Source organism: Polyodon spathula, chromosome 20 (assembly GCF_017654505.1).
Source record: "Polyodon spathula isolate WHYD16114869_AA chromosome 20, ASM1765450v1, whole genome shotgun sequence".
NCBI lineage: Eukaryota > Metazoa > Chordata > Actinopteri > Acipenseriformes > Polyodontidae > Polyodon > Polyodon spathula.
In genome coordinates, this window is record NC_054553.1 from 10,998,522 (window position 1) to 11,017,893 (window position 19,372).

Sequence of the window (19,372 nt, forward strand, 5' to 3'; positions counted from 1 at the left end):
CAGAACAAGCTCAACACAACTGCTAATTCTCAGTGCGGCCCCATGACGGTGAAGTTAAAAATGACACCAAAAGTAGGCCTGTGTTGTTAAAAGTGTAGAGTACGGATTAAAGGTTTCTAGGGCGAGGTTGTACAATGTAACATACTGGTGAGGCCACACCTGTGCTCATTTCTGGTCATCACATTACCAAAAGGACAGTGTGGCCTTGGATAAAGTCCAATAAATACAACCAGACTAATCCAGGGCATAAAGGAATGAGCTACAAGGGAACTGAATGTCATCAGCCTAGAGCAAACAAGAATTAAGGGAGGCTTAATTGAAGTCTACAAAATCTTAAAAGTAGCTGACCAAGTTAACCCTAGCCAATCCTTTTAAGCGCAGCACAGAAAGCAGGACCAGAGGACACAGTTGGAAACTAAGTGGAGATAGATTTAGGACAGAGGTAAGGAGACAGTTCTTTACACAATGATTAACGTTTTGTATGGGTTACTTAGACATGCTGTAGATAATGAATCATTGGGATCCTTTCAGTTTTGAGATCAATCAGGCTACAATAATCCATTGTTTAGAAACTGTCAGACAGCCTGTGCACTGTTCTGGTGATTTGTGAGGGCTATCTATACTAAGACTCTCATTTGCAACTTCCAAGACCAGAATGTCACACTAGCCAACTGCTGCGCAGTAGGATTCGCTCCCAATTGAAGGCTCTTCACCCATACTGCTTAAATAAATACCTTGTTTTCGTTTGATGGAGGAAAATCTTCTAAATGTGATTAACACGCTGGGGGCCACCTAATACCTCTGAGACTGTGTGGATTAGAAGATGCTGGATTCTCTTTTCAGCTTTGTTAAATAGCTGACTATTCTCACTGGGCTGGTGTGAACTGGAGCTCTGTGGGGCGGGCTGACACTTGGTAGGTTAATCCTGTGTGTGAGAGCTGGTATCAGCAGTTCAGTTTCAGGGCTCTTCACATGGAGGAGAGGATAACTGATGTTTTTTTTTTTTTTTTTTTTTTTTTTGTGGAAGCCCATAGACACTTTGACATGTAAGTGTGCTGCTCAGTCTCTTCAGTGCTGTAAAAATGTTTTCCCAATGCCAACACAGCTTGATTAGAGAGGGACATTGCCACTTACTACCCAGGACATGAGAGATGCCTGCTCAGCCTGATTTGGCACCTTGATCCTGCATGCCATAGTCTGGCAAATAACTTTTGGTGGAGCCGGGTGAAATACATATTGTTATACATAATACATATTTCAATTCATTCCAATCCAACGACTGGTTGAATCGTACTGTTTTTCAAATTATGAGTTCCCAAGCAGATGCAGAGCTTGATCTTAGAAAAGAAAACTTACAGTTGAGTTTTTTATTTGAAGTTTAGGCATACCTAATTTTCCACATATTGTTCTTGTTCCACAGTATTAGTCCAGGAATGTTGATGCAAGGCTGTGGTTATTTCACTCATGAGGAGAGCCATTACCAACCCATTCTACCCCTTGGGTGTTTGTGGGTTATTCAACTATTCTCATTCCTGGAATAACTACAGTACTACAGTCATGGATTATTCTCTATGGAGGATTGTGGCAAAGTGGTTAACAATGTGCAGGTGCAGTGATCAATAAACAGACAGACAACGATAATACAGGTGCAGTGGTGTTTTATTTTTGAAATCCAAAGTCTGGTGACAAACAGTAAACAATAATGAAAACAGGCAATACACAATGGTTTGCATATTGCTCTGTTGTAATCCATGGGTTGGCCCCGAAATAATAGTCCCGGTCTTTAAACACCCACATGTAACACAAACACGATCACAAGTCCACAGTGAGCGATATATTGCTTGTGGTGCAAATACAGTTATCGTGGCCGTCTAACAAAACAAGCAAACAGTTTTCAGACACGGCAAACAAACAAAACACTCACGATTTACAATATGGGTCTCCTTACGGTTTAGCGTTAACCATAACAAAGGAACAGATCACTTTGCCAGGTCCTCTTTTATACCGTCAATCATGACCCCTTGGTTAACGATTGCAACTGCAACAGTCCAGGTCACTCTGTTCCCTTTACACAGTGCCCGCACAGGTTAGGAGGTAGATTTATCACCAATAATCATTCAATCACAAGGATATATCATGTAAATCACTTGTGTGGTTGCCCTAAAACTATACTAATTTATTTTAATGAATAGCAAAGGCTGTTTCTTTCAGAATGAGACAACACATTAATTTAAAAGATTTTCCAAAAGGCTTAGCCGATGTCTTCCTGATTGGCCTACCCCTGCCTTGCAGCAGGTTCATCAGGTGCCACTTCATTGGCAGTGGACAAGGCTGCTGGCCAACATTTCTGAATACCTCTAGTAATAACTCCTTTAGCAGTAGAACTGCTTGGTTAGGGTTGGTTCCGTGCTCAAGGATTGACTGTCTATGCTCCGATTGGCTGAAATGACCTAGCGCTTTGTGTAAATTGCACATATATTTCAGAGACAGATTTAGCACTAATTTTGTAATTTTAAAGTTGTTCAAGATTAGTGTTAATCAGGGTCTATGACACCAGTTTATAGAGCACCAAACAAGATACTTAAAGGAGAACCAAAAGTAGCTGCCCAAGGAAGCAAACCTGTATTCCTTTATTCTGAGAGGGCAATTCTAGATTTGGGAGCTGTTCAATTTATTTTTATTACAAGTTGAACATAATGGCTTTTGCCCAGTTTCCGAGCCACTTTGCTTCAAGCCTAACATATTACATATAGAACTATAAAGCTTTCACACACGTTAGTCATTACTCATGTAGGACAAGGAGCACAGATGGGAAACATATTGGCCCCAACATTAGTGCGGAAACCTCAGACATTGACTTCAATAGCAGAGGGCTGCATTTGATTGTAAATGTTACATGCTAACTCGACTGGGAACATTGCTTAATAGAAAAAATAGTGTTCTTGTTGATTTCACCCTGGGGAAATTCTATCCATGCCATAATGTAATCTCCTTGTGTAAAGAGCAGGCACTTTGATCCCTTTTAAGACTGACTTCAAATGGAACAGCCACAAAAAAAGCCTATATTTTAAGATTTTAGAAATACTAAGAGAAAGACATTGAGAAAAACGTTTCAAGTAGAAGTCTATCTTTGAATGTATTTTTCTTTTTTACTGTTTCTAAATCTGCACTGTTGAATATTTCAATGCAGTAAGAATTACTATCTAATATTTGTTTCTTACTGTATTTTACTGCTTCAGACAGTATTCTAGATATTAGCCCAATTTGATTTCGAGTTAGGCCTGCTACTTATCATAAATATGCCGAGTGAGTACATTTAAATCTATACTGTGGTGTTTGGTATTTGCTGTCCTTCCATATATAATATTTATGTTGACACCTGCAACTAAAAAACTGGCGATCGTAGCTTTTTGTTATTTTTTTTCACATACCTTTATTCCATAAGGACCAAGAGTATCACAGCAAGCTGGTCTTTGTTGCTGGTAACTGAAAGCACACACTGTGTGTGTGTGTGGGGGGTGGGGGTGGGGCAGGTATTACTATTACTATCAATGTGCGGACAAAATTTGAGGAGATGTCCCCACACAGATAATAAAGTAACTCCTGAAAACACCTTTTTAAGAACTAAATATGCATTCAAAAATAATAATAAGTGCCAAAATGTTTAGTTTGTTGTTGAACTTTCACCGTGTGGCGTTTTGTCTGACTGGAGTTAGACATAGTAAATACAAATACAGTGACAGTCAGTGAGATGTCCCCACAAATATAGGAATACAAACATGTGTGTGTTTTTGTGTGCTTTGTAATGACCGGTACCTGCTTTCCAGATTGAGGACGGAGGGAAGGCTGCCTTGTCAAAGAAGCTGGGCGTCGGTGACGAGCTGGTGAGCATCAACGGTTCTGCACTCTATGGCTCGAGACAGGAAGCCCTCGTTCTCATCAAGGGATCCTACAGGATTCTCAAGATGGTGGTCCGCAGGTAAGAGGCACCGTGGGAGACAGTGATGATAAAGAAATATCTCTGGAGTAAATTGCTTTTAAAAACCTTGTAAAATTAACACTTATCAATGCTTCCCATTGCATATCAGTTTGATAGTTATTTGTAATCAGAGACGCTGGAACAAATTGAAAACGGGGGGGGGGGGGGGGTCCACATTGTCATTTTGTGTGCTTTTCACCTTCAAAATATGCACACACCAAGTGAGTTTCATAAGTAATAAGACACAGCGGCACAAAGTCTAAGAATATTTATGCAAGATTCAAAGCAACACGACAGCGTATTAATTACGTTGCAAATCAATACTGTCCTTTAGATGTCTTTTTTAAAATAAATACAAATAAAGTACATTAGTCTTCGCCACTAAAATGCCTTCATTCTATTCGACACGTTTAATAGGTCTATTCACACATTATAAATTGTGCTGGTCTCTAACGTAACATAGAACATACTTGAAAACATACATACATCCATGCTAATCGGGAAAGTTCTGCCTTGCCTTCGTACATTCGTAGTGTAGACACATTGGGAAATAGTTACAGTTTTAAAGGCAGTGCAGTACTACTTGTCATTTGGTAGCAGTTGTTACTTATTAATATAGGGTTGGTAGATTTTTTTTACATGTATTTATGTTCTCTCTACCCGTCTTTAAAGCTGTAATTAGCATTGTTTAACCATGGGCTGGATTAAATCGAGTGCAAATATTTTGTAGCTCTACATTACATAATGAAAACTGGTGGCTTTCCTCTCACAGTGAGGAGGATATAGTCAGTACAGTACACACCGCTGATTCCGTAAAATACAGATATCCTTTCTAGATACACACAGCTTGATAAACCTAACAAATAGCAGAATGTAGAGTTAACAAAGAAAGGACTTGAAGTATTAATTATTTTATGTGTTTGCATTAAAAGGGGCGCTATTTAAATTGCGGTCAATTACAAAAATATTCAACTCAAAATGTAACAATCAACAATGGTCAATGGAAAAACTATTTTCTACTGGAAGCTAAAAATTAAAATCGCAGTTTATCATGCTGTGGCAAGAAACACAGATGTAAGCTTACCTTGTTAATCTACCTTCCTTAACGATTGAACGTCTCTTCTGAGTTCTTACCAAAACCATAAAATGTCACTTTCTACTTGAATCCATACTAAAAAAAATCACAAATTCCAAATACAGTACTGGTATGAACCTACTTATGGAAATGATCTTGCCTCACTGGTCTGGACTGTTGCAGTCACAGTTATAAAAGGGCATAGTGATAAAAAAAAAAAAAAATGAACACGACAGAAAAGACAGCACCTCTAAAAATACAGTTTAGAGTACGATTTCTTTGGTTTAATTCAATTAAAATAAGTGGCATACAGAACGTGGACTGGTTCTTACTACTAGTAAAAAGAAACGCAGAAAGGGTTATGATTTGCTTATTGAGAAATATATTGACACATGATAACAGTTAAGTATCCTTTATTCTCGACTGTTTAAATGTGGTTCTGGAAATTACAGAGTTTCATTTTTAATGTGTCGCCATCCCACATTGTTAAAAACACAGTTATAGTAGAGAAACCAGCTGTTAAGTCAGGACACATTTGTAAGTAAATGCTGTCTCTCGCATGACAGTGCTTTGTGCTGATACTGTGAGTGATAGGTTGGAACAATGAACATCACATAGCAATGCTTAGTGCTAATTGTTTAAAACACTAAATGACAGCACGCATGACAAACATTAATTAATGACTTTCTTGCAGGCAGTGCAATTGCTCATTCATAAGCTAAAGTTAACAAGAAAAGTTGCTGGTGCGGCCGCACAGCCTAACACTTATCCTAACATTTACAACTGCTAATATCTCCTGATTTAAACAGCCTCATCTACAGTCATTAATAATTCTGGTATAGGAACATAGATTATTTTTATTTTTTTATTTAAAAATATTTCAAGCTGTCTTTTTTTTTTTTAATGTTTAAAAATGCCTGGGCGCTTATATATTACGTCTTTGTATTAAACTCTCTAAGATGCTGCCTTCATACCACACCCCCGAGGTGATCATCACACAGAAACAGACAGAAGTTACATCATACTGTGTTGACTCACAATGCTCCTACTATAACCAGCAGGTTTTTTTTACATGCTCACAAATGAACTGCCTCTTGTAGCATTTATATTAAATGGTTAGAGTTACACTATTGAAGTTCTGCAAACCCCTTTAAAAGTCATATTCAGGTAATGAAACTGGGTTGGGATTTTTTTTTTTTTTTGAGAGAGATTGAGAGTATCAGAATGTGTGGACATTAGTTACTAACATACATGTTGCCTTTGTACCAGTACATCTTACAAAAAAACATTCTACAACTGAGATGCAAAGCTAACACTGCATTGGCTGTCACAGTGGTTTCTGTCAGTTTGGCTAACAGCTCCCACATTCCTTGTTCTGGAATCTGTTAGTTTCTTGAAATGAGAAGCCTGAGGATATAAAACATTTAGAGGAGGCAGTCAGCAGCACACTACCGGGTTGGCTGTCCCTGTTAGTTTTCAATTTCAAATAAGTTTGGAACTGTTCAGTTCTGAGCCAGATAGATGTCCTTTTTATCTGTTTAAAAATGTGTAGCAGGGACCCCTTGTGGTATGAATGGGAACCGCAGCAGTGAAGTGGAGAAATCTGATGCAAATTAGTGCTGCAGTGAGTGTCCTGCAGTTCTGTGAACGTTTCAGAGGGCTGTAAAAATGAACCAGAACAAAGAGGGAGATGTATAAGGGCAGAAAGCCAGTGAAGTTGTATTATTATTATTATTATTATTATTATTATTATTATTATTATTATTATTATCCAGATCCAGGTTTATACTTTAAGGTGATAATTTTTTCCTGAAAGTTCTTACTTCTCTGTCTTGGGATGTCAATGTATCTCTCTGGGACAAGTCAGCTTACCATGTCCACCACATTTTTCCTGATGCTTTGTCAGCATACACGTTGAAATAGAAAATTCAATTAAACAAATATGGGTATGTCACAGCATGATAGTGCATGTGCCTATTATCTGTTCAGGGTGTTTTTTATATGCACCAGTATAGTTAGTTGATGAATAAGCGTTTTAGCTGTTTCATTGTCCTAAATACCACAATCAATTATATAAGCCACTGTCTTGCTTGTTTTAAACCCCCATCTAGTAGAACAGGGACATAATGTTTGTATGTTTAAGTTTACGTTGTATATGTATTTATTATTTTTTCTAAAAATAAATATAATCTTAAAGTACAGGTACTGGGATTATCAGAATCTGTTTTTAAAATGTATGTTTTGGTTTGTTTAAAATAATTAGCAAAATCTTTTCAGACTGCAAGTGTTTGTTTTATTTTTGTGGAAAATACTTTCCTTTTTTATTTTTATTGTTTCTGTTCCAGAGTTATGAATACAGTTTATTCACACAGTTTGCACTTTTCTACCCCGTGGGGATAAAGACATCCTGGGGGCTAAAAAGCAATGTTGCAGGAGGCAGTGGCATTCGGCAGGTAGAGGTGCAATGTGATGTGTGCCACAGTTTTCATTGAGGCTCTTAGGGGGCAGTGCTATTGGGATTGAAAAGGTATAGCTGGTTTAAGGTAATCTTCCAAAGTGAGCATGGGGGGACAAGCGCTGACGAATAGCACAGATGTTTTTGTTGTCTGCTTGTCCTGTTCTAACAGACATGCAAGATATTATCTGTGTTAGCTATGGAGGACATCTTGCTGTCTTGGCGAAGAGTTTTTTTAGCCAGTTAAAGCCAGGTTGGCTATCCAATCATTAAATTGTTATCTCCTGTTGATGATGAAATAGTGAAGATGTATGTACAATATGTACTGTATGTCACAGTTCACATTTTCTTGTGTATGTGGTGAATCGCTTATCCAATTGTCATAAAACTTGGTATTAATATAATTTAGTGACTGAGAGTATCCGATTTTGTGCATGTAGTTCTGTGTCTGTCCGTTCATCTATTCGTCTGTATGCCACACTTGCATTTTTGCCTATATCTGGAGATTTAAACACTTCAGTTCTTATCCTATCCCCCTCCTGTATGTACATTTGATGTATGTCATAGTCATCAGCTTTAAATTGAATTTGTAGATGTGGTGGGAGATCTGTTACTGACTTGCTTGCTACTTTCTATGGAGTGCCTAATACGTTTTCCAAAAGGCTCTTCATAACCACACTGTACTTAAGAGATGCTGGTCTTAATGCTGAAACTGGGGCTGCTGGGATAGGAGTCAGTTACTGTTGCATCAAGCCTGTTTACATTGCAAGAATATAATCTGTATCAATATAGCCTTGGCCGAAAAACAGCCTCAGGCCAAATTGAATGCTGCATATACAAAGAAATACAATAACAAATACAGGAGCATGCCACTGAAAGGCCAAAATAAACAACTAAGAACATTGCTTTAGTAAGCATGTTGGTTAGGAATGATTCATAAGATACTATCTGATGCAGAAATACACTTGGGTAAACAAACATGTAGACACACCGTCTTCATCAGTGTTTCAGACCATTTGGACATGTTTATTTACCTTTAGCTCCTTGCTGCTGATGAAGGTAAGATAAGCATGGAGGCAGCCCCACATTGAACCCAATAAACTACTGTAATTGTCTTCTGAACGCCCATCTCAACAGGATTCCTTTCCTGAAGTCTGCTATTAAATGAGCTAACAAGCGCAAAATACAAACATTCCTTCTGGACTTTAGATGAGTGATGGGGGAGAATTTGGTTTTTTTTGGGCTGGAGGTTTTCAATTCCCATTGCATTTACAGAGCTCACAACTGAGAGTTGAAACTGAGAGTAACTTCTGCTTGCACACTTAACCGGATAGTCAAAGCTTTGGTGTTTTATAAATTCATTTCTCAGCTACATGTGGTTACAAAGACATTTGCATCCTCTTCCTACTGTGCACTGGTGAGACTAGTTGATGACAATAGTCTTCAAACCACCTCTCAATCCTTCACTGTATATGCACCACAAGGTTTGTAATTGAGACTAGTGTAAATCACACCTAATTAAATTATTTTACAGTATATTTTAAAGATTACCAAGACTACCTCAGAATAGCAACGAGTCAGAGCCTGTAGTTCCAGAGAGGTGGAGTACTCATTACATCATGGTCTTTGTTAGTCAGATGATGGTAATTGAATAAAGCTCTGACGTTCATGATGTTCTCTTCCCATAGGCCTCTATTCAGCCTGTTTGGTCTTCCTGTTTTAATATGAAGGAAGGACACATGTAGTGTTTTATTCAGACCGGTTGGCTTGCAATGTTAAGCAAAACCCAATATCCAGTCAGTTCCAAAACACTCATGTTCCTTGAATGCCTGCCATCTTGATAAAAGATCAAACACCGATGTTTAGCTGGCCGCCAATGGGACTGTACATTGGTGGCTGCTTACTTGAGGTGCATCTCTCATTAATTTGTATTGAAAATAAAATCTGTTCTGGGGTTTGCAGGTTGGGAAGGCAAGTGACAACTAAGTTCAGAAAATATGAGTTTGAAAGTTTGAAAATATGGCCCTTCAGTTCTGAACCACTTACAGTTCTTCAAGACAACACTATAACATGTACTTTGCTTGCCGTCTCCAATTGAAAACTGGATTCTGGTGTGAGACAAATGCAAAATTGTCATTTAGTAAAAATTACTATATCTGTTTACCTGCATTCCCTTTCCCTCCTAAGTTGGATTAATGTTACTTTGGATACCAAAAGACAACACAATATTAGTTCTTACCTATAGTATTCCCACATACGTTTGTGATGTGAGTAAAGCTAATAATTGCAGTTGACAGTAACTAGAAATTGTAGACAATTTACAATATACCGGTAATTGCCATTACAGTCTCTGCTGTAGCTAAATGATAGGTGCAGTATGTGTTTACTGTGCAATTATAAAGAAAATCATTTTCATTTCTCAATAATAGTCTCTCAGTTTGGGCTGTAATATCTAATAGCAGGCTACCTTTGGAACACACAGTAAGATTTTGGGCAATTGTAACAAAACCAGGCAATATTTGTTTGGTTTTTCATTGCCAAAATAAATTCCCTTCTATGAGAACATCAATCAGTAACTTAAGGTATATAATTGCAGACTCAATTTCAGCTGATTGGTCCTTTTTAGAATTATCGCTTCATAGCAACTGCCACCTTGCCCGAATAGCGAAACTTGAAAAGTCAGAGTTAAACATTTACAACAATGTACAGTCGTTTTTGTTCTTTCTAATCAATAGCAATTTATAATTTGAATACTGTATATTAAATAGAGGGGTTGTCTGTTGAATTAAGTGATGCAGTGGGCTTCATGTTATATGCTAGTTTATTTACTTACTAAACACAGATAAGTATTTGTGTTAATAGTTTAAATATATTTGAGGGTGGTGGCCTGTATTCTTAATTAAGTGATTCCTATTTTATGAAGGGAAAATTCCTAACATTATATATTTTTTTCCATGTCAGGCCGTTGGGTTTTCTCACAGTCTGAGGCAGGCGGTTTAGGAATTCTTTGGGCATGACATCACACTTCCTGTTCGGCCCCTGCTGTTTTCCTCTCCACTTCCTGTGGGAGCCCCAGGCTTGGTAACTAGCGGGTCAGAAGGGGGTGGGGGGGCTGCTCTGACTGACAGGGGTTTTCAGTGAAGACTAAACTGTTTTTATTGAGAATCAAAAGCAGCTGTGGAAACAGTGAAAAAGAGGGGCCTGGAATGGGCCACTTTATGCACAAACACTGTATTGAAATTAGAAAGAAGGTTGTTTAGAAAATTGAGACAAATTTAAAACCTGTGAAAGAAATAGGAGCAGTTTGTTTTTCTTTGTTTTTGTTATGATAAAATTCCCCTCCTTGGTAGAAAATTCAGACCACCAGTGGTTTAGCCTGATCCAAGATGGTAGTTGTGCAGCTTTTTAACTGGTCATGCTGGTTCAGGAGATTGTATTATGCTTGAAGAGCTGGTTGTACTGCTATAAGAAGGACAAATTCGAAAGTTTAATCCCAGGATTTAAAACTGGTAAACAATATCATTAGTAATCCAAAAGTTACTGTGCCTTACCTTAATACATTCAACACATGTATTGTACAGGTACGTAAAAATAAAAAAAATAGATGAAAAGCAGTAGTAGACTCGCTCTCTAACACTGGAGAAAAACATCCAAAAAGCCATTCATGCAAGAATATATTATTTTTAATAGTCAGAACTGAGAAAAAAGGGTATATTCTAAATATCACAGCCAGTACTACTTACAACTTACAACATATATATATATATATATATATATATATATATATATATATATATATATATATATATATATATATATATATATATATATCAAATGAAAATACAGAGGAGGGGATATTGGCCGATATTGCATCCTGCAAGCCAAGCCTGCATCTCAGAACACATTGGAAGGCAGCCAAAACAATACAAACTACTTTAAAAAAATCTTTATACCAAAAACATTAATACCATCTGCAGCAATTCTTGTCAAGACCCCTAACTGTCGCCAAGAGCTACAGTGGAGGTTTACTGTTGAGGTAGCACTCCCTGGACCAAAGCAGCCAAGACAATACTTGCTCAACCACCTGTATCCAAAAAATCTGTTTGTTTTTAAATGGGTAATAATAGCAGGAATAATCCCTGCTGTCTGCTCTACACCACTGGCAATGCAATAAAACCAGCCATGTTTTAATATGTTTGCAGTGTTAAAGTACACAGGGCTACAAGCTGGGGTCAGGTGATTCTTGAGTGCTGTAGAGAATGGAGTATATGTAAAATGGGGGTTTTGGCTTTGTGTATTGCACTGGTTTTCCATGTGAGCTTTTGGCAGACACTTTCCTATAGGGCCAGGCCTCAACATACTAGATTTGTATATGAAGATGAATAGAAGCAGATATCTACAGTAGTATTACCTGTACTGTAGGCAGAAGTCCTAGCCCTAGTAATGCCAACACGATGTAAGGCATTGTATCTTCTAACTTTATGCTGAATTGCTTCTGATTTGTTTTGCATCTTTCAATAGACCCCATTATGAGCTCACAGGGACACAACAGAGTGTGTCTGATTTTGAGATCTGCACAAAATCAGTGCCATTCAGGAGTAATTTGGAAAAGGCCAGGGTTAATAATAATGACGACAAGGTACTGTTAAGATTTTTCATAGCGGCGAAAACAGCGTGCCAAAAGAGGATAAGAATTGGTCCAGGATTAGCTGCCCATTTTTTTACAGACTGGATTGGGAAAGGCAGAGTGTAGCATTTAGAAAGCTTTAAAACATCAGGAAACATTTTGTTTCCCCATAAGGACACTGGAGCTGATCCACAGAGGAGTATATTCTTCTTTGATACGGGACAGGTGGAAATGGAGCCGTCCCTCTGAAAATAATGAAAATTCCTTGCATGCTGTTGGACTCCCTGATCCCATTCTGCAGTGATTTATTACTGCCAGTGTTACTGGAGCTTGGAGAAGCCTCCACTCCTCCCGCCTTGGTCTTTCCCACTTTGCACTGTTTGACTAGGTCCAAGAGCATCAAAGCAAAAAGATCCTCGGGCCATGTTTCATACTGTGTTAACTTGGAAGAAAGTGAAGCAAGGGAAAAAATTGGTGTGGAAAAAGTTGGTGTCAGTGTGTTATTCTGTAGGGGAACTGGACTTGAAATCTGTGAATTAACAAGGTGATAAAACACATAATGTCTCTCCGATCTTTTTAAACTGGCCCAAGTAGAATTGTTATTCATTGTAGAAATGTCGCCTTGCTTAAAGTGATAGCTAATAAGCTTACCTCTTATTAGCAGTATAAACATTATCACTAATTTTTATTAAAACAACACCATCAGTTAAGTTGCTGTAGCTTCCTGGTACCAAATTATTTCCTGGGCTATAGGTCACTCTCACTTTAGTGGTCTTGCTTCTAGAGCTTCATGAATGAACGAAGCAATAGAGGCCTTTTGCCATCTCGTAAGGCCCGCCTCGTGCCGTTAAATCCCTGCGCACTAGTTTTTGTTGCTAATGAATACAAACTTGTTCCTCACTCCTCTGAGTAATGCGGGTTGCTCAGAATTCACCGTAATACAGAATTAAAACTCACAATATTAAATTAATTGTTGCAAGAACTCCTTTGAATCATTGTAAACCTCATGAAAATGTAAGGGGGCAGTGAAACAGTAAGAAAGAACTATTTCTGTCCTACTTTAATTATTATCCAAAGTGACTTGCGCTGACAAATACAGCAGCTTACCTCCACATTATTCAATTGATCTGGATTCATCAAGATCTCATGAGCTCTTGTGTGGAATCAAGACACTTGGATTTTATAATGGCGTGGTTTTACTCCTGTTTTAAATTTCTATTCTGAAAGGTTTTAATGTACAGTAAACCCTATATAAAAGCCCATCTTGCTATCGTGACAAATCTGATGAATGCTGATGTTTATACATAATATAAAGACTATGAATATTACTAATCCTTAAAGAAGATTTTTAGATTGTACCTTAATTTTGACTGACAGCAAGCATTCTGGAATTCCACTTACATCAGTTAAAAAAACAAAAACACAAACAGTACCTTAAAATATTCCAGACCACATATACAACACAAGAAAAATCTGTTTACATATCTTGAGAGGAAAAAACACTAATCAGGATGCTGATTTCCTGTAGATGTTTGCCAAAGAATGTATTTGGTCTTCTATGGAGTAGACATTTAGTGTTTATTCATTTTGAGAAGCTTTTCTTTTTAAGTGTGTTTCTTGTGCAGATGGGGGGGGTTCTGGCTCATGAAATTATTCTGTACATGCTCTGCACTTCCATTTGCAGGAATTACCGTCCCAAGTTAAATTGTTCGTTACGCAGCAGCGTTCATTATCCACAAAACATCCATTCCATAGAAGTCACTTTCACACAGATCAAGACTTTCAGTAACTGTCTTCTGACCACAAATAAACCATGGCATTACTTCATTCACTGTAACCACTTTGTCTTAAACAAATGTTTTACTAAATATCTGCATAGCTTAATTAGCATAAAAAGTCCCTTATTTATTGCCTGTTCACAGACTTATTTGTTCTCTCAGGCCCAGCTTTAGAAAACATTAATTGATGGGGATGCACTGGGTACGTTGGATGCACGGGATTTGACATGCTGCACAGGAGCGCAGATTTAATTAACACACATGTGCTGCCACTGGGGTACCAAAAATGGTAGCCCTAGTGTCAGATTTAATAAAGAAAACAAAGCTGAAAATAAGTTTGCCACACAAGGCAAGCGCTAGCAAGCGCTACCTGCTCAATTGGTTGCCCAGCAACACGTCTCTTATTCTGCGTCCCAGCTGCATACAGTGTCATAGTGACATACAGATGGCAGCCTCCACTTTATCTCCTTCGCAATGGATCTCACTCCCCAAGAAATGGAATTAGCATGTATTAGCGCAAAAACTACTGGACAAGTGGTTAGCCTAGCTCTCTTTGTGTCTTTTGTACATGCTTGTAATTCAAAGCCAGTGTTGCATGGAGGACTGTTTAACAGCATACTAACATAGAGGATACCACTTCTTGGGTACAGACAAGCAGCGTCACAGAATCTAAAGAGGAAATGAAATGCATCCAATAATTGAAATACGTAGTACTCTTGAAAATCAACCTACAAGTGGCTGCCTGGAATGGCATTCAACCATGTCTGAAAAGCACCGAGTGAAGAGGAGTACATGGTTACTGTATCAACCATAGACAAGCACTACTAGCCTGTTGTCGTTGCTTCAGTTAGAACGTCAGGTTTACTTTATTCATAGACACGAGACGTAATCCCCTGGGGTGTGTTATTCCAGAGATCGCAATCATACTTATTTAAATGGGTAATTTATCCTGAAGCTGGTCAATTTAGTACATTTAGGTAATGAGCAATTATCATACCAAGGGGCCTTGTGAGGCTGACTGATTGAGGGGGGGGGGGGGGGGGGGGAGGGGGAGGGGGGGGGGGGGGGCTGCTGCAGTGTGGAATGTGGTCTTGGTCTAGGTTTTGTATTGGTTGTATGTTGATGACTCCTTGTTTGACCTATTGCTGTTGGTTTCATCTCTATTGATGTAGCTCTTGAGAGTATAGAATGTGGGTATATTCTATGGAAGCACCCCAACAGGTTCGTTATAGCAAGGGTGTACTGTATTGTACAACCAGACACTGCCTTCCCATTGTTTTCTATGGTACTCAGTTATAATGTTGTAACTCCATGACAGAATGGCAAATAAAGCACAGCTGAGATTTCAGTTGACTACAATGATTATATCAGACACAGAAGTAAATAAATAGTGATAATGGCTTTCCACCAGTCTCTGGCTTTATTGACTTGAGAGTTCCATTATTACCTCATATCACTCCACAGCAATGCCATTATCCCTTAAATATGATGTTACAAAACACACAGTGTATGGTATATATAGTATAAAAACGCATATATGGTACTGAACAGTGTTTTGGAATGCAAGTGTTGTGTTATAAAAGCAGTCTGGTCCGTTTTTGTAATCAAACAACCTTTAATATATAAGGAGAGGGACTTCCATTCATGCACAATGATGTTTCTTAACAGAACTGATTCCTGTATATTTTAAAATAACAAACAGGGCATTGTGTTGAGAAAGCCCTTGCAGCGCCCTTCCTGTGTGGACCGAGTCACGGCCGTGTCCTGCGCAGATCATTCAATAGAATGCATATCTGTGTGTTATTTTGGAAAGCTGGTTTTCAACACAAATAAACTTAATTGTAATCATGGACCGGTGAGGGGAAATTGGAATTAACCCATTTGCCAAGAATGTGAGGAATTTTAACCTTTCTTCCAAATCATGCGACTGTCCCTCCTGGAAAGGTCAGCAGCTTCCAGAATGCATTGAGGTGCTGTGTTTAATCATTTCTGCAGCTCAGGCCTTGCTAGTTATTTGCTTCTAGTTTTCTATATAAGTTAAGCAGTAATTACTGGAGTCTGCAAACAGGTTTGGTCCATTTTGGATGAGGGTATTTTGAGGGTATTGTTCTGCTTAAAGGCCGTAAACCATTGATAAACAGGCATGTCATGAACATCAATCCCCAGTTGCCACACAGTTAACAGTGTGGCGAAAAGTTGGTCACCGTGACATATTTCAACAGTTTGTGCACAGTAAGAACACAAAGTATAAATTAATAGTTTCATGAAAATGGATAAAGTGGCAATTAAGACCTAAATGAGGTGAAGTACTAATTTATTAAAATGACTGATTTACAGTATGTGAGAAAACCTATTGTGTTCCATACAGGCAGACTGATACTTCCCCACAATGTGATACTCACAATAACTAATGCTAAATAATGAACCAGTTTCATCAGAATTTAGTAAGCGATTTTCTAGGTATATGCAAACATGTAAGTGTGACACAAAGATGGAAAAATGTACGGACAGACAGGCAGCCTCACTTTATGAAAGAGCCACGTGTCCTGGAATAGTGGGTTTGAGTTTTTTTGAGTAGGGCTTCTATTTTTCCCTTTAAACCTTAATTAATAGTTGTTAAGCCTTAACTGAATACCAGATTGTTTAAATTAGTGACTCACTACAAGAAACTAACGCAGTGGAAATTAATAAGCTGAATTCGGCAATTAGAGCCAGAACGAATTGCAGGTTCAAATAGAATCAGGTGAGATCAATGCACATTGTTTGTTAACTCAATCCAGATATAAGGGTAAAAAAAAACAAAACACTTCCTTTGGTAATTGGTGTTTGATTAAGAAAACGAATCAGATCAAAATATGTTTAAAGGGACATCACATGATCAAAAATTAAACCTGAAAACTAGAAGCCCTTGTTATGAGATTTCCCCATGATGTCCTCTGTTGCTAGGAATCATGGGAGCTGCATCAGTACACCATTATTTTAAGTAAATAAATACATAAATAAATGTTTGCAACAACATGTTCTTCTTTCAAAACTGCACGTGAGACCGCTATAGCGAATGAATGAATGAGCACAATAGATGTAATGCTTCGAATAAGTTCATTAACATTGACCGCTTTTCATTTATTCAAAAACCCTGTAAAAAGTACTTCCATGGAGACTGAAGTGCAGATTTCCCAGCAGCATTCAGAACCCTCTTCCAGCCACTATCTGATTGTGACTCCCTTGATTTCCAGCATGTATATTCTGAACCCCTTTCTGTCTAGTATGTTTGCTAAAACTAGTGTTAATTTTAGTGACATGTAATTACATTTAGTGACATGTAATTAAACTGGGCATAGGAACATTACTTTAATGCAGTCCCAACCCTTCTACTGTGTTAGGGTGTTATAAAAACTTATGCACGAAAAGCATATATATATTGTTTTTTTTAAAGTGTATGAGAGTGGATGAACCACTAACTATGGATAAAGTCTCAATTAATGGTAGTTAAAACATAATTTGTAGTCATCCGATAATTGATGATTTCATTATTGTCCAGTCCTAAATCTAACACACTTTTGTGTGTTGATGACGGTTTTGAATATCAAGACACTGATTTTTGAGGAAAGGCCAGGGCCCTAAAACAAGTCGTTAGCAATAGTACAGGTACTGTTCAGCCAACCTGTTCATTGCAGTCAGTTCACAGAAGAAAAAAGGCATAATATCCTATGTGTTGTCAGTCTTTTTAAAGTACAATCAAATTAAAAGTCTGTTGGCATGTTTTGAAAGCATGGGCTGTGTTCATTGTTTCTTTGATCAGGATAGTGTCATTTTTAAAGTCTGTTTCATTGTCCTACACTTATAAAAGTCTTTTGTTTTAAAGCTGTTTCCTCTGCACTCAAATTTCTTTTATAAATCTGCCCACTGCTGCAGAGTGCTTTGCTATTTTCTTACTGCCATTCCTTACTGCTCATAAAGAAGCCTGCTGTATTTCCCTAGAAACGTGAAAACATGACTGTTTCGAGGCATATCAGTCCTATTGCTCTGTCTTCATCCACATGAAATCAGCAGGGATAGTGACTAATGAACACACTGACCTGTAAACCTGTGTGGAGCGGAGCCTCATTCTTATTTAGACTCCCTGTTGCTAACAAAACAAAGCAAGCTGAGGGTAGGAGGGACATCAAGGACATGAGAATTTATGTTTTTTAAAGAAAAGTCCTGAAAGAACGCAGGGGTAAACCACTGCAATGGTCTGGTAAGCTAGCCTGTTCCCATGGGCTGTGTGTATGGCTGGATTAGTCAAATCCAGTTTGTAGATGCATAAGTCATCTGCTGCCACAGGTTTTCAGCATCCCTTAGTGTTGTAATTAACTTTTATTTACATTTTTAGCAATTGGGCTTCAATTTATTATTAGTACTATTATTATTATTTTGTGCACATTGATATTGATGTGAAACAGCCAGAAATAAATAATGTTCCGTTCATTTTAGCTATGCTGTTGCTAATGAATTAAGTATTCTTACAAACTGATTTTCACCCCACTCAAAGTCAGAACAGCCAGGTAATGGCATTTGCATTATTTTACACTATAGCATGTATGCTGGCTTACGAGGTACACGATTCTGTAAAGGCGCTCTAAAACCCAGGGGACAATTACAAGCCCAACGTTGAAACTCCCTGAGCCGAGGTAGACTCACACATGTGTTTTCAAGGACAAGCTTTGTAATGAATGTAATGAATCTCCTCCTAGCAGCTGATCAGTCAGTAATACTGACATCAGCATAAGACACAGGCTTACCTCTCGACCGCTGAGCTTGTTCTTTAGTTGAATGGTAAGATGTTCCTCTTTGAACTGTGTGGTTTGCGGTTCGTGTCTACCCCCTGTCTGACATTCAGTCCAGGACCTTTCTCAAACAGAGACTCCTGATTTATCATGTGATGCACCTGCCTTTCGTAAGGGTTGCTGAAATTGGTTGCATGTCACATGAATTGGTCTCATGTCACATGTTGCATGCCAAGTGAAAAGTCTGGTTTGCTCGTACAATTATGGGTTTGGAACTTGTGGAGGTATTACCCCATTATGTGGCCATATTGCCCCAACCGATTCCCAATTAAACGATTACAACTGTGTTGTGTTATGAACCTCAAGTTCTTATTGCCATGTCATACAATTGTTTTTACAAGGCGGACTAAAGGAATTTTAATATGGTCTGGTTTGCATTTCTTCCATAGGGTGGCACCCACATCATGCGTCGATCACCAGACCTTCAATATTGTCACCTACTGACTCGAACACTTTTGGTGCACAACAAACGCCCCTTGTAGCATTGTGTACATTGCTTGGCTGGACCATGATTTTTAAAGTATAGCTATTGCAACACCATTAAGTTAATTTGTTGCCTTTTTAGGTGGTGGGGATTTGTAGAGGTGTAGAGGCGGCCTCCAATAGTGCTGATTCAGATGAGTTCTGTA

At 38.2% G+C, this 19,372-nt stretch overlaps 1 protein-coding gene across 2 annotated transcripts in view; it reads left to right on the forward strand.

Moving 5' to 3' along the window:
* Nucleotides 1-19,372, forward strand: part of LOC121295545 (protein Shroom4-like) — a 60,227-nt gene that overhangs the window by 20,265 nt on the left and 20,590 nt on the right. For both annotated transcript variants that reach the window (XM_041220295.1, XM_041220296.1), the window contains exon 2: nt 3,828-3,979. In XM_041220295.1, coding sequence (XP_041076229.1) covers nt 3,828-3,979 — 152 coding nt within the window. The remainder of the gene's footprint in view (nt 1-3,827; nt 3,980-19,372) is intronic.